The sequence below is a fragment of the Nyctibius grandis genome, chromosome 3 (assembly GCF_013368605.1).
Source record: "Nyctibius grandis isolate bNycGra1 chromosome 3, bNycGra1.pri, whole genome shotgun sequence".
NCBI classification, from domain to species: domain Eukaryota; kingdom Metazoa; phylum Chordata; class Aves; order Nyctibiiformes; family Nyctibiidae; genus Nyctibius; species Nyctibius grandis.
In genome coordinates this window covers 97,324,652-97,339,483 of record NC_090660.1, presented here as the reverse complement: position 1 = coordinate 97,339,483, position 14,832 = coordinate 97,324,652, and the positions used below count along the sequence as shown (strand labels likewise).

The following is a 14,832-nucleotide window of genomic DNA, read 5'->3' as shown; positions in this document are numbered from 1 at the left end:
CCTTGCACTTGGTCTTGTTGAACTTGATGTGGTTCATATGAATACAGTATTAAACTTCATCCATGAGTATCATTAGCTATGAGTCACCAGGTAGCTGATATATAGTAGAATGGGTGGTCATAGGGTTCTGTGCAACTGAATAGGCCTAGTGTTTGTGGTTTTCGTAGTGCTTCTGTCAGGCTTACTAGTTAGAATAATGAGTTAGCCTTGTTGTGCTCCAGGAGAGAGCCAAAAATGCTTAAGATGAGTCGAAGGTATACCAACGGTATATCATACGTATGCAATGCTTCATTCTTAACATAAAGCTATTAGAATGCGGGTAGACTGTTCTGAGAGATTGGGTTTCATTCTTGAGATAAACAGCAATTTTGGGGGCACCTCGTAGAACAGTTCTGGAGCACAGGCAAATACACAGCAGTTTGAATGCTGAGTGCAATTACATATTCAACAAAATTTGGCCAGCATCGCTTTAATCCTATGTATGGTTTATATTAATTCCTGGGTTTGGAGAAAATGAAACGGGGATTGCTATTGCTTACTTTTTATATGCATCACACACACACAGAGGTAACTGTCATGAAAAGGTGTTTGAGCTAGAGTTTCAGTTCTTAAGTTGTTTCACTAAATGTTTCTAGATTATTTGAATAGCATTGGTTTTGGTGTATTTCCATGTGTGTGTGATGTCAATTGTGAAAAATTTTGCCATGGATACAGAATTGAAGGTAAGCAATGATAGTATATGGTCACAAAAGTAGTATTTTTCCACCTACTTAAATCAAATCCCTTTCTCATTAAAATCGGAAACCACTAGCTTTATAAATAACAATTTGGTTTTGACCTTCTATATAGACAGCAGTATTTGGAGTACATGCTGTACTTGGAGCATTACTTGAAACTGATTCAGTAATTGTTTTAATCCATATGTTACCAAGATTATTTTGGTAACATGGATCCAAGTTCAGTGTTCATATCCTACCCCTTTGCAAAATGTTGTTCATCATTTATTTAATTTTCTTCCTATTCTAACAAATGTTATGCACTAGCTAAATAAATTTTCTCCTGATCTAAATGAAGTTTGGTGAATTAGCCAACAAAGGACAATGTTAGAATTTGTGTTCAGTCTTTTGCACTCTGAAGCTAAGACCATAATTTCACTTCTGTTAGAATAGAAAGTTCTGTTAAAACACATGGCATTAATACTGTTTTTTTTTCACAATAGGGGACTTAGAGTTGACATAGCACTTCACAACTGAGATTTGGAAATGGCTTTGAAAGGAAATTTATCATTGTGCTTATACTGGATAAATAAATTAAAAAATAGACCATGCTCTCAGGATATTATTAAAGATATGGATGAGGAAAGAACAGTAGAAACAGGAGAAAATGTTTGCATGAAGCCGTAGTTCAGATGAGTGAAAGACTGAGGAATTGAGCTCCTGTCCATCATCTCCATTCAGAGCTCTCAGCCCAATGTGTTCTGTCTGTGGCTGGCATAGGAAGGCGGTCCAGAAGAAAGAGCCAGCACAAGGTATATAAGTCCACAGACAGAAGTGGATACTGAGGCAGGTGCCATTTGTTTAATGGGGACAGTGAGGTGGGAGAACGTAATACATGGCCAGATATTTGAGATTGTAAGAAGTTCTTTGTCAGAAGTTGAAAATGGGAATTAGAAGGCTAATTTTTATATTGTTCATAAAAGATTCACGGAGTTATTCAAGTAGGAGGGTAATATTTTTGGCTCAGCAGCTGAGGAAAATTGTATTCCATTTCTGATTAACTAGGTGGGAAGATTAGGTGTATTGAGGTGATTAAAATCAAAACAGTATGTAGGATGTACAAGGGCTTTAATTAACAGTAAAAAAAAAAAGAGACAAAGGCGAAGGTTTTGAGTTACGGTAGTTGAAAAAAAAGACTTGGAGAGCATCTTTGTCATGGGAAGTCAAGCAGAGTTTAGATTCCTATAAGACTAGTAGCTACAAAAATGCTGCATTTGAGTTTGTGGGTACTATCATTTTTATGAATTTGTGAGTCAATGTTTATACTTGAAGATCACTTGAAGATAACTTGAAGAGAGAAGTTAGTGGTACTGTAATGTGAAAAAGAATGGATAGCCAGTGGAGGATTCTTCTAAATGTTTTGGTTGTTATGGGATGTAGCATCAGAGGTTGTCTTGACCTAGTGCTTTCTTGTATTTAAAACCTGAGGTTTAAAACAAAACAAACCTCAAAAAACCTATTATCCCTTCACTCTTAGGACTAATTTTATGTCAAGCTACCACTTGGAGTGAGGTGAATCACCCAGGAGCATGACTAAGTTAATACATTCTAGATGGTGTAAACAAAGTAACATTTTTCAAATAGATTTTTATTAAGCCATAGGGAAAATTATCTGAAGCACTCTACCACCATTTTAAATCAATGTAGTCATCACTTTACCTGAATTTTTTTTCTTTTTAACCTTTGGTGGCCATCAGTAAAAATAAATCTTAAAGTGTTTTGAAGCTATACAATGAACTTTTGCAAATCATCATGTGTGAAGTAGTTAAGAACATTGTTCCTGAGACTATTCACAGTCCTGATGTCTATGAGTTGTGTAGTACCTTTGGGCATGGGAAAGGGAAAGAGGTAGGAGAATCACACTTGCTCAACCAGCAAGAACTAGTAAAAGGAACCGTGTTTTCTTCTCATGTTTCTAATAGACTATTTTAGAGAATATAAATTAAATAATTTGCAACATGATGGTTGGCAGTATCTCTGTAACACTCTTTTGCAGCTGGTGGCTGTCTCCGAACTTACTAAACATATTTCCTATTATCAAACCACAAGCTAGGTTTTCCTTATAATGACATGATTGCTTTCCTGTTCTTTGAGGTAAGAATTGTTGAGAATTTAAAAATATATGTATTGAAAACTAAGCTAAGGATTGTTCTCCCTCATTCTTTTTCACCAGTGAAGGCTGTTTATCCTTTGAGAATAGTTACGCACTTAGTTTCCCTGTTTCCTTTTGCTAACTTAATTACTATCACCATACTTAGCTGTAGATAGTGTGATCATGAAATTGTGCTTCTCCTTTATTTGAAGAGGGTAGGATGTGAAGATGAGAGAGAGAATCTGGTAACTTCTGTTGTATCCAGCTGCTACTTTGAACTACTTCAGTCTAAGTGCATCAGTTATAGTCCATATAATACAGAATTTATTTGAAGAAAGATAACCTTAGTATGTTCATATATGCACAGAATGCCATTATAGATGCAGGGGTGCATCTGAGTGGCATCTGTACAGAGAGCTACACAGCTATTCCTCTGCCCCAAAAGCAGGCAAAGTAAGTTGACAGGACTTGTAGACAAGAAATGTAGACAGATTTTAATTTTTTGTCTCCTGTGAAGTACAGCAGCTAGTTCTACCTGTCAGATTGCCTAATGGGCTACAGATGTCAGTTGTTACACCGTACGATTTTCAATCAGGCCAAGTTTTTCTTCTGGGTGAAGACATAGTCCTCTACAGTCTATCCAAGTATGGATCGTTGTATACAACATCTATCTTAGGCATAAGACTTTTTGTCTGGAGACCCTGTTTGTTCACAAGAGCCTAACTGATGAAATCCAAACAAGTACCTTAAAACCCAGTTGCATTGTTTTGCACCAAAGTACAGTTGAGGGCTGAATATTTTTCTAGGTACCTACTGAAGAAGTAATTTTAATTTCAGAAAGCGTAGAAGCGACGCAGGGGATGTCAGAGAAACCTAATGCTTGTCAACTTCATATGTCATGGTATTCTTCAAGTACTCTTCAGACACTGGCATAGAAAATCGGAGCCACGGGGAGGGATTGAAGGTGTTTGGAGACAGGAATACCTCACAGAAATGGTGACTGTAGGAGCTGGGATGTCTGAGGTTAAGTTAACCAACTGAGAGTGATACTTTGTGGAAGCGGAGGATGACTGAAAAAGGCATGCTTTCAGTGAACGGTAAAGAGGAAAGGGAAGTGGAGGCAGCTGAGAAGATTGGAGCAGCATTCCGCCATTTTCCTGGGTCTGATTTATCCCTGTCTGTGGTTTTGCTGCTGGTTGGAACTAGACCACTCCTTTCCCTTCCCAGAGTCTGAATTCTATCAAGGGAGCAATAAAAGCAGATGAGGCAGTTATAGTGCAGGCACTCACTGAACAGGAGATGTAACACCAACAAAACTTTGCTTGATTGCTGTCTTGATACTGGCAGGTCTGAAAACAACTTGTGAATACTCGGAGAAATAGAAAAATACTTTTATTTTAATCTCTTTAAATACTGTGTACTTAATGTCTTTACATTCTCTACAACGCTAGTATTGATTACTTATAGATGAGTATTTTGGTCTGTAGAAATTTGAAGGTATTTAATATTGGCCTAATGTTACTCGCAAAGAAGTCAGTGGGAGCAAATCTAGGTCCATGTTGTTTGATTTGGAAAATACCATCCTATATTTGTAAATTATAACTTGTTTTCAGACTATTGTAACAGTAATGTTTTTAATGAAAGAAATACAGGAGGTAATATATAAAAATCAAGTGCATCAGCCACAGTTTCACCTTGCAGCTATACATTTTATAGTCATTATTGCTGATAAGCAGCAATGAAGTATATGGAGTAATTAAACAATAATATGTATTTCTAGAGGTTTGACTAAGGGAGATTTTCCAGCAGTTTGTGTTTTGTCAGTCTGTATTTTGTTTATATGTTCCTATATTTTTAAATCTTGAAATCTTTAAGTCTGTCAAACAAAAATACTTCACTGCAATAGGTATGGGTTTTTTAAGTTTAGAGATTTTACAGTTAATGTGTTGTTCTGTGGGAGACAAATTATTATTTTTAAAGCTTCTTTCAACTGCAGCGGACTTGCTATAAATGAATTGGAGGAAAGCAAACTCTCACAACTGTTTATATTAGACAGCAAAAGAAGTAATTTGTTTATGTGATCTGAGGATGATTTATATTTTAAGCTGCGTGTAATTCTTTTCATGCTGACAAGTTGATAGCGAGCACTGCAGTCCGATGTGGATAAAGCTACCTAGCTTACTGAATTTTAGTCTGGGTGGTGGTAAGACAGGGAAACATGAGTGAGAGGCTTAAGTACTGGAGGACTGAAACAGTTAATCATTTTTACTATCCTGCCTTTGGAACAGCAAAAGCAAAGGTAGTACAGACTACAACAGGGCACTTGTTACTGTTTACTTAAGTACAAACAGTGGTAGAAGTGTTTAGTCCTTGGGGAAACTCAGTGTTTGAGCAAGAACGCAGAAGTTATTTTGATAAGGCATAGCATTAGTGTGGCCAAACTGTGATCATCCCTGAGCTTTAGGCAGGCCAAGGATGAAGGCCTCATATGTTTGGATCTTCCTGATGAACAAAGATAAATTCTGCTAAGAAAATAAACTCAGTATATTGGTCAATTTGCAACAATTGGTGAAAGAATTAAATTGTATATTTTAGGACTTGGCATGAGAAGTTGTGGGAAAATAGTTCAGGGTTTCTGACTCTGGCTTGATTTTTCTGTAGATCTGGAAACAGAGCAGAAAATTAATGCATGAACATATTTCACAATACCATGCTGGGTGCTGAAAATCCAAAATGAAAATTGAAACTGCATGAGAAACAAGAGCACAGCCTCTCTTCTCACTTCAATTTCTTAGTTTTTCACAGCAAAAAGTTTCTAAGAAGTTTAGCTTCTTTAAAAAAAAAAAAAACAGACGTCAGCTACTGCAGACCATCAGTTTTTCAGGCCCTGTGACTCTGCCCAATGGTTCTGGTTACAGTACCATGAACAGAAGGCTGAGAAGAAATGCGATCTCTTAATTTTTCACCTCCCAAAGGATAGCCATGTAGCAACATCTGCCTTCAGAGAAGCATCTGCAGTGCTTCTGCCACTGAGAAAGAGAATGGGCCAATTCAATTGTTTACATATGTTTGAATGGCAGAAAAAATTTAGATAGTATGTTCACATTGAACTGTTGAAGTAAGGGATGGGCAGAGCCAGTAACCCAGTAACCTCTGACAGGGACGTGGTGTTGAGCAGCTGGGGATGTCTGGTGATAAGCTCTGCAGCTGGCATAGCTGCAAACACAAAAGGTTATCACTGAAAGCCTCAGCTTAATGCAGTTTTAGCTTTACTAGTCTTTACTTGACTTTACTAGTCAAGCTAGTTAGTCCAAGCAGTAGTACACACAAGTGACCTGGAATACAGGGTGAGAATGCAGTAACCCCAGTACAGAACTGCAGAGCAAAGCTAAGCATAAGTGACTGGAGGCCCTGGTTAGGACTTGCAGGCCTTGTGGTATAACAAGTTCCAAATCCCTGGCAATTGCAGGTTCAGGTGTCTGACTCCCAGTTTACTGTGCCTCTGGCTGTGTCCAGAGGTTCACAATTCCTTTATTTCCGAGAGCATTGTTTTACATTGACAGCCTCCATATGACTCCTAGAAATTCAAGGACTGGTTTTCAAATTCACTTCCAGAAACACATGCATGTGTAGGCCTCGCTTGTGAGTGGACTAAATGAACTTTTGTTCTCCAGCTACGCAATTGTGTGCTACATAATTTGAATAGGATTTAATAAAGCCACCTCACATGCTACAGAAATTAAAGTGTGAATAACATCTGCAAATCAGACAAGCATAAGCACAAACAATATTGGAGTGATGCCAGCGAATGCTTAGCTCCAGCACTAATAACAGAAACTGCAAGCACCTTGGCCTCTTTTCCTCACCTGTGTATTTTTTGGTTATAGCATATCAGGTATACAGCCTATTCTATTATATATTTAGAAAAGGATGAAGCAGTTTCTAATGATACATCTGGGCCTGTACCTGTAACTCTGGTTTTTTTTTTTAAACTTCATAGATACAATAGGCTTGGAAGTTGGTAGGGGCTACATTCCCAAAAATTCAGGGTTAACTGCTTTTAAATTTGATTGCACATTCCTGGGTTACTTTGGTTTTTATATATGTCTGGGGTTATGCTAGATAAATGCAGTTCTTCAAGAATCTCAGAAATACTGTTAGAAGTAACCTTGTGCCAAAATGACCAACTGGCTGATTCTCTGAGAAGCATAGTACATCATTTAATATCTTCACAAAAATAAGCTTAAAGAAGAGTGTGGGAAAATGATAGCCTTCGTTTTCTACAGAACAAAGTTATCTGTATGCTCAAACCACTAAACAAAAATCAACTCTCTGGAAAAAAAAGTTAAAAAAATGCATGAAACATCTGAACACATTAAATCATGAAAATAAAAGAAACCAATTATAAAATTCAAAACTTACGGTGGTGCCTGTACATATTTGCTGTTAACTGTACCCCTTTAAGCTTAATTTACTATTGTTTTCTTCTTTTTTTAACTATCAGAAATGTAGAGACCTGCCAAAGTTTTAGAACCAAGTTGACTTTCATACAAAAAGCATTTTGGAACTGCACCATGGGAGAGTGAGGGTGCGTATGGCGGGCAAGAAGGAGACTGTCTTTCATTCCCACTCCCTTCATCACAGTTTGTAAGTTACAGTTTGGCAAATGAAGTGTGCCTACACTACAAAAAGAACTTGGAAAAGGCTCCAACAGGAAAGCGGGAGAGAGGCTTTTTACAAGGGCAAGTAGTGACAGGATGAGGGGGAACGGTTTTAGACTGAAAGAGGGTAGATTTAGATTAGTTATTAGGAAGAAATTATTTACTGTGAGGGTAGTGAGACACTGGAACAGGTTGCCCAGAGAAGGTGTGTATGCCCTCTCCCTGGAAAGGGAGGTCTAGTGGAAAGGTGTCCCTGCCTGTGGCAGGGGGGTTGGAACTAGATGATCTTTAAGGTCCTTTCCAACCGAAACCATTCTATAATTCTATGATTTTATAGAATGAAAAGAATAGAGAGCAGCAAATCAGTCCACAGAATGTCAACATTGGCTTGAACTTTGACTTGAACTGTAAATAAACATATTCTCAGGTTTAAATAAGTATTATTTCTCTCTTTCCTTCACCTTTAATTGGCTACTACTTCTTGATACCCTGTGAAATCCATCTGAGGATCTCAGCTAAGGGATATTGTCCTTGGCTGGCTCCATCCTTCAGAGCTGCCCTGCTGCAGGGATCCCTATTTTCCAAAGTACCCTTGACTCCAACGTTTCTGAAGCATGTGAGGCTTGATGAGAACAGTCATCCCAGACACAATGAAACTCCAACACAGAAGCATCATCTTCTAGGGGTATCATTCAAAGACAAATTATGAAGGTGTGGGAAGTTATTGGAAGGCAGAATGTCAAAGAACCATTTGGATGAGTTACACAAAGAAACAAGAAGGAGGAAGGAATTCCTTGGCAGAATTGAAAGGCTCAAAACTGATGCCATGTTGATGGCATGAAATTGCAAGTCATGAAATAGGATGAGGCTTCTCTGATGTCAGAACGAGGACTTTGCAAATAAAGACTCATTAAAAAGGGAGGCAGGATTCTCAAAGTATTGTCTTTACAGCTCTGGAAGGATGCATTTTTGCTTCTGCTTTTTATAGCTTTACAAGTAGGCAGAGTAGATAGTTTGAGGGGAGGCAAGCTAGTGTTTGAAGAGGGTGGACAGGGATAGTCAAAGGATGGCAAAATGGCTGGGTGGTTGTTGCCTCCTGGCTTATGCCACTGTCCTATCAATGGAGCCTGCCATTTCAGGAGAAGCAGTAAGGACTAACATGGGGTAGCACTGGAGAAGTGGCTGCTCTACCTTCATCCTTTGAGATGCTGGGTGACTTCCAGGCCTGACACTCTCCAAGGCTGTTTCTCAATTTTCATTCTCAATTTCAAAACTGAGTTTTGCTTACAGTGCTGAAAAGATATCTATTTCCATGTTGCTCTCAGTGCTGCCTTGTAGGACAATTAGGTGGCACTGGAGAGAGTAAAGTTCTTTGTGAAGGCAGTAGGAAGTGTCTTGTAAAGGCATGGTTAGTAAACAGTACTCAGAGATACGAGTCTTTGGACAAAAAGGTCTGGCAAGAGGCAGGAAGGATTTTGCTGGGGAAGCAAATAGGAAACATGAGTCACAGTTTGGCAGAAGGGAGTTAACCTCTGCCCTGAACATGTTATTTGGCAGGTTCTACCACCCCTTTACTTTTTCATCTTATTGGGTGCCATATGTCCACTGTGCCACACTTACTGAGTTGGATGCATCTTAGTGAAATGAGCTATCTGAGATTTCTCCAATTAGATGTCCTACTGTGGTAGACATTAAATATTATTAGATACATAGCAGGAGACAGGCCCTGCTACATTAAGAATCTAAATTTGTAGACAATGTAAGAGAAAAACGGAAGAAGGAAGAGTAAACAAATTCTAGAAGCATTTGTTTTTAGAGGTCATGTTGAGTCCATGACTTGGAGAGGAATTACAGGTGGGTTTGTGTAAGGAAGTTTGCTCAATGAGGACACAATGGAGAAGAAATGCTCAAAAGAGAAAGGACAGGGAAGGAAGCAGGAAGGGAGAGAAGGCATAGTGTGTGGCTGAATTAAAAAAAAAAAAAAAGTTAGCCTTGAGTAGGTCCTTTCTCCCATTTCATTTATAAGTTAGTTATTACTGATTTAAACGCACTGACGACTTGGTGACGGTTAAGAACCTTTCAGGGAAGAAAGGATTCTAAAAGAGAGAAGGTGTTATAAAAATGGGTGGATAAAATGGTATAGGGAAGTTTCCCTCTGGGAGGTCTGTTTGAAGGGAACCAGATGAATCTTCTCCTTTAACTCTGGTTGTCTGCTTGTTCTCTTCTATGCTCTATTACCAGCTCTCTCACCATTGGACTCATCATCCCTTGTTTCTGTAACTTGTCTTCTGTAAGTACATTCGGAATCTTATCGCCCAAATTAATTTCCATAACCTGCATTATTATAGCTCCCTGCTCCTTCCACCACACGTGCAAATAAATATATACATATACAGACAAGTGTTCTTTCTCTTTTTCTGATTAATCTTGCTCATACCTTTCTGGTACTTGTCCAGCTACTTCAGACCAGTCTGTATGTTTGTCTCTATATATAGAGAGAGCAGTGTTCCTCTTATCTTAGTTTCTGGGCTAATTGCACTTCTGCCTTTATGGACTCCATGAGGACCACACATTTAATTGATAGACCTCCAAGTACGGCTTTTTTTTTTTAGAGAGCAAGAACTTGATTTAGACCAAGACATAGGTGTTAGTTTTCTTCAGTTTGTTTCTGCAGGTCTTTGGTGCCTCCAGCTCTGTGTTGTTCATTCATTCATTTATTTTCTTTCTGTCTCTCAATCTGACCATTAATAAGTGATCAAGCATTTTATAGCAGACATCTAGATTTATGTAGAATAAAGGCATCACAGACAAAACCCATCATGGGACAATGAATATATAACATGCATTCCAATTTATTTTCATTACCCTGTTTGCCTTTTTATATTTAAGATGCTAGTATAGATTACACCTGTTCAGAAGTTAGTACTGTCAATATTACATGATTTTCTTACTCTTTTGTTAGTTTTCTTGAAGGTAAGCTACTTGTTTTTCCTATGGGTTAAAACTCTTCATTGTCTTTCTTTCATGCTTTGCCATCTCATTCCTACATGGCACTCACAAATCCAATGAGTAATATCTTTTTTTTTTAGTCTGACTTGTACACTGTCACCTAATGCCATATCCATGGTTCCTAGACACATTATGACTAATATTTAAGGAAATCTTCTCAATTCTAACAGCACTTGCTTTCTGTACACTAATGAAACACTTCTCTTAGAGAATGTTTCCTTCATCATGAACTCTTTTGCAAAAAACAGGCATTTTGTAATTTGCTGTTCACCAGCCACTGATGATTAGTAATAATAGCACTAATCTCTAATCCTAGAGATTTACAAAGTTGAACTACGTAATTTTTAGGAACAGCAGCTTAAATTCAAGTAACTGACAGGATATCTTTTTTCTGTGATGCCTTTTTTTTTTTTTAACAGATTTCTTTAATACAGTCAACACAGATTTGTACATAGACAGTTTTACACATACCTGTATCTTGTACTAGCTGGTTACATTCATAATGAAAATGCACCATTGGATAGATTAATAGTCTTGAACCATGGTAAAGTTAGAACTGGACTCGTTTTTCTTTGTTTTCCTCTTCACAAATGGTATCTGAAGAGCAAAAGCCCGCCGTCATTTGAATGACATTTCATAAAGCAAAATATATTTTCGCAGTCCATAAAACACATGTTGCAGTTTGTTTCTAAATCTAGCAATGATGATATTTTAAAAAATTGCACAAGTTTATAATTATATATAATGTTATGGAAATACCACTGATTTTTACTAAAACTTAATTGATGAGAGCAGGATTTTCTCTTTCTTTTCTTTCTGAATTGTGTAATTTCAGCATCGAATGAATATTGCAATGCATATATAGCGTATGGAGCATCACCCTCCATCAGTATTTAGCCTGAAAGTTTGTCTTGAGCTATGGCCTGTTCTTTTCATTTGCTTTCAAAAGTGAGATGAGGAGATGGAAAAGTGTATATACTTCACTAAGAAACCTCATATTAATAGCAGCTATCTTTTTGCACCTCTGGAGTCTAACAGTTTTTCAAAAGGTAGTCACCTCTGACTCTACAGGTAGTCTCTTCGGAGCTGTAAGCAATAATGCCTTCTATAATAAATATAAAAATAAATAGCAATATATCTGTATTTTTTCAAGAATTTTGATTAATGCAAATCCACCATCACCACAGATAACTGAAGGTGAATTGAATCTTAATTTTCATTTCAACACGTCATATTACATCTGTTGAACTAGTCCAGATATTATAGTCTCGTGTTTAGGTATCATTTTCCAGTAGCATATGTTAGTTGCACAAGCTCTCCCTTCCTCATATGAATGAGTATCTGGAGCGGTAAGTTCTCTTTGTCAGCTATTGACAACATAGATGGTTTCCTACCAATTGTGTAGGTATCACTGAGTTTTTCAAGGGTAAAAGTTACTGCACACAGTTAAAGTACCTTCGCTGTTTCTCTCTGTGTCTTCTAAGAGTTTTGCTGGAACAACAAAAAAAAAAATTCGTAAACGTTAATTTGAGTGACACAGAGCTGAATGCATGAAGCAGAAGCTGTGTTTTGGTGTTTCTCTGAAAAAGAAAGAGGTAAAGCTAATCATATTCTTCATTATGCAATAAATTCTAAAAGCATGATGTCAGCTACTCCATTTGGCATATATCAGATACCCCAAGGTCATAATGGACTGTGTGCAAAATTCTGTGAGATTTTGACCTACCTTCTTGTCTTCTCTTACGGTTAGGTTGGTGATAAAAGAACATATATACATGATAGAAATCCTGTAATTAAACTGTAGGCCTGAGTTGACTGAGAATGTGATTTATCAACATAAATGCTTCCACATGAGCTATGAAATTTGCTTTGAGATAAGTTCTACCCATCTAGAAAATAGATTGCTAACAGAATTTCCATACTCGCATTCTCCAGTCTTGGCCTGCAGAATGAGTCAAGTACTGTCAGATTTTTAAGTTTTGTTACTGAAAGTGTTTTTCTGGGACATCTGAAGCTGAAGTGAGTGCATTGTCATTTCTTGCCTGACAGGTTAAAATGGATTCAGGCAAACTGTGATGCTTTCTATGTAGGTCTGCTGTCAGGGTGTCTTCTATAGAAATCATCTCAGTTAATCATTAAATATCTAAGTCTCAAAATTCCCAAACATGTTGTTCACCATAATTTACAATTCCTAATCCCCCAAACCTTCAATGAAAGTTAAGACTTTGGGTGTTTATTGGTCTGTAAATCTTAGAAACAACTTTGTCTTAATGGATCAAAGTGATAATACCCTGTTCCTTTCTTTTGTGCTTGAATAATGAAGAAAACCTGCAACACTTGGTAGAGTTGCAAGTGAAGATGCTGGTGGATTTTTAGTGGCCTCTGGTTGACATTAGTGCCTTATTTGTCCATTGCATTCAGTTTAATAGGCTATAAACACTAGGAGCTGATGAGCAGTTATATGTTTGCATCTTTCTTTTCCTATTTGGAGGCAGTAAGTGCCAGCAAAGGAGCAGGATGAAGTCCTGTGACTGGTAAATATTTCAGTTGTGCCATCAAGAATTATCAGAACATGTCTGCAGGGTTCTGATAAGCCCTCGTAACAGAATTTTCAGTATAGTTTTCACTTGTCGTGTTCTTTTCCTGAAAACTGTAACCTTTGTGTCTTCTTTGTTGAGCTGTTAACGTTTTGGGGAATGAACGGAGATTATCAATGGCACAGAAGCTTCTACAAGCTCATTTGTCAACATATATATTTAAGAATATCACAAGTGACAATCACCTTTTTTAAACAATAGAAATATTTTAAAAGTGGCAACAAAAACATTTCCAATTCTTACAAAAAGCTGTTATTTTGTGAAATTATTTTCTTAAGCACTTAAAGGGAAGCACATAGAAGAAGGAAAAAAAAACCAACCCAAAACCCGTGTGTATGTAGTATAGAAGTGTTATGGCTATACTGGGCCCTCCAACAACTCTTTCTTCCTTTCCCTTTCCGATATGCACAAGCCTGCTTATCCCCTTTCCCATTGCATCTCAGAATATTCCTATCAGCCTGTGTTTTTTCATTGATGGTAGTATTTCATTAGTGTAGTTAATGAGGAAAGCTCACTACACCAAGTGGAACTAAGTCATGGAACCTTACAGTTTTACCATATAATCTCTGCCAAAGTCTATTATTTCTGCCTAAGAAAAGGGGAATATGTTTTGTTTATGTTTTTCCTGATGTTAAAAAATGACTTAATTCAAATACACTGTGAGTCTGTATTTATATAGTTTGAGCATCTACCTCAGCCTACACAGAAGAAAAAAGAGGAGTGTTGAAAAGAAATACTTTTTTTTCCTCAGCTGTTACCTCTCTTTCATAGGGTGATTCTCTTCAGGGTGGTGATGATTCTCCATTCTCAGACTCCATTACATTGGAACAAACAACAAGTAATATTGGAGTCTCAAGTGGACGTGTTAGCCTATGGATGCAGTGGATGTTGCCAAAAATTACTATAAAATTGTTTGCTCCTGATCCTAGAAATAATGGCACAGGTATTCAGCATTTTTTCCCCTGACACAGTATTTTAAATTCCATACATTATTTTACAGCAGTGTTAGCTATTCAGAGCATTTATGGACAATATTAAACACTGTAATGCAGAAAGAATGGGCTGGATATGTATTTTAAACTAGAGCGACAAGCTGTAGTTAGGTTAGTGCATGTAATCAGAATTCAGTGTTGTTCTTTGGCATAACTTGCCTCTCCATGTGGAAGGGTGATTATATTAAGCTGGAAATAAGTTGGTTATTTTACTTAATAGAGTGCTGCATTTATTGCCTTAGCAGTAATCATGTTTCATTTTTGGATATGATTTAGTAGTATGTTTTGTGTATGTCTGTGTATAGACATGTAGTTTTATATTGATAATTTCAAATTTAAATTTAATGTAGTCATCATAGTATAAACCTTAAAGCCATAGGAAGCTTAATATGGAGTTTCAACTTCTTTGTTGAAAAGAGAAGTATTTTCTTTGAGGTTAAAGTTGGATTATCATCCAGATAGTAATTGTTTGAAAGGAACTTGGATTCTATAAATGTACTGCAGGACTTAGAATATTTTCTTTGGTTAGGAAACACTGCTGCTTAGCAGTTAACATTGTTACTCACAGAAATGTGAAAAAATAAGGAGACTAATGATTAAAGCTGATTTTCAGGGAGATGTACTCCAACCTTTGATTTTAAAAAACTGATTACATGAGAGAAGGAAATGTGAAGTATTGTTAGAGTAAGTATCTTGGCAAATATT

At 37.2% G+C, this 14,832-nt stretch overlaps 1 protein-coding gene across 6 annotated transcripts in view; it reads left to right on the top strand.

The window, feature by feature from the left end:
- Positions 1-14,832, top strand: part of VPS13B (vacuolar protein sorting 13 homolog B) — a 506,220-nt gene that overhangs the window by 275,704 nt on the left and 215,684 nt on the right. For all 6 annotated transcript variants that reach the window (XM_068395717.1, XM_068395718.1, XM_068395719.1 and 3 more), the window contains one exon: positions 13,907-14,078. In XM_068395717.1, the coding sequence (XP_068251818.1) occupies positions 13,907-14,078 (172 nt within the window). The remainder of the gene's footprint in view (positions 1-13,906; positions 14,079-14,832) is intronic.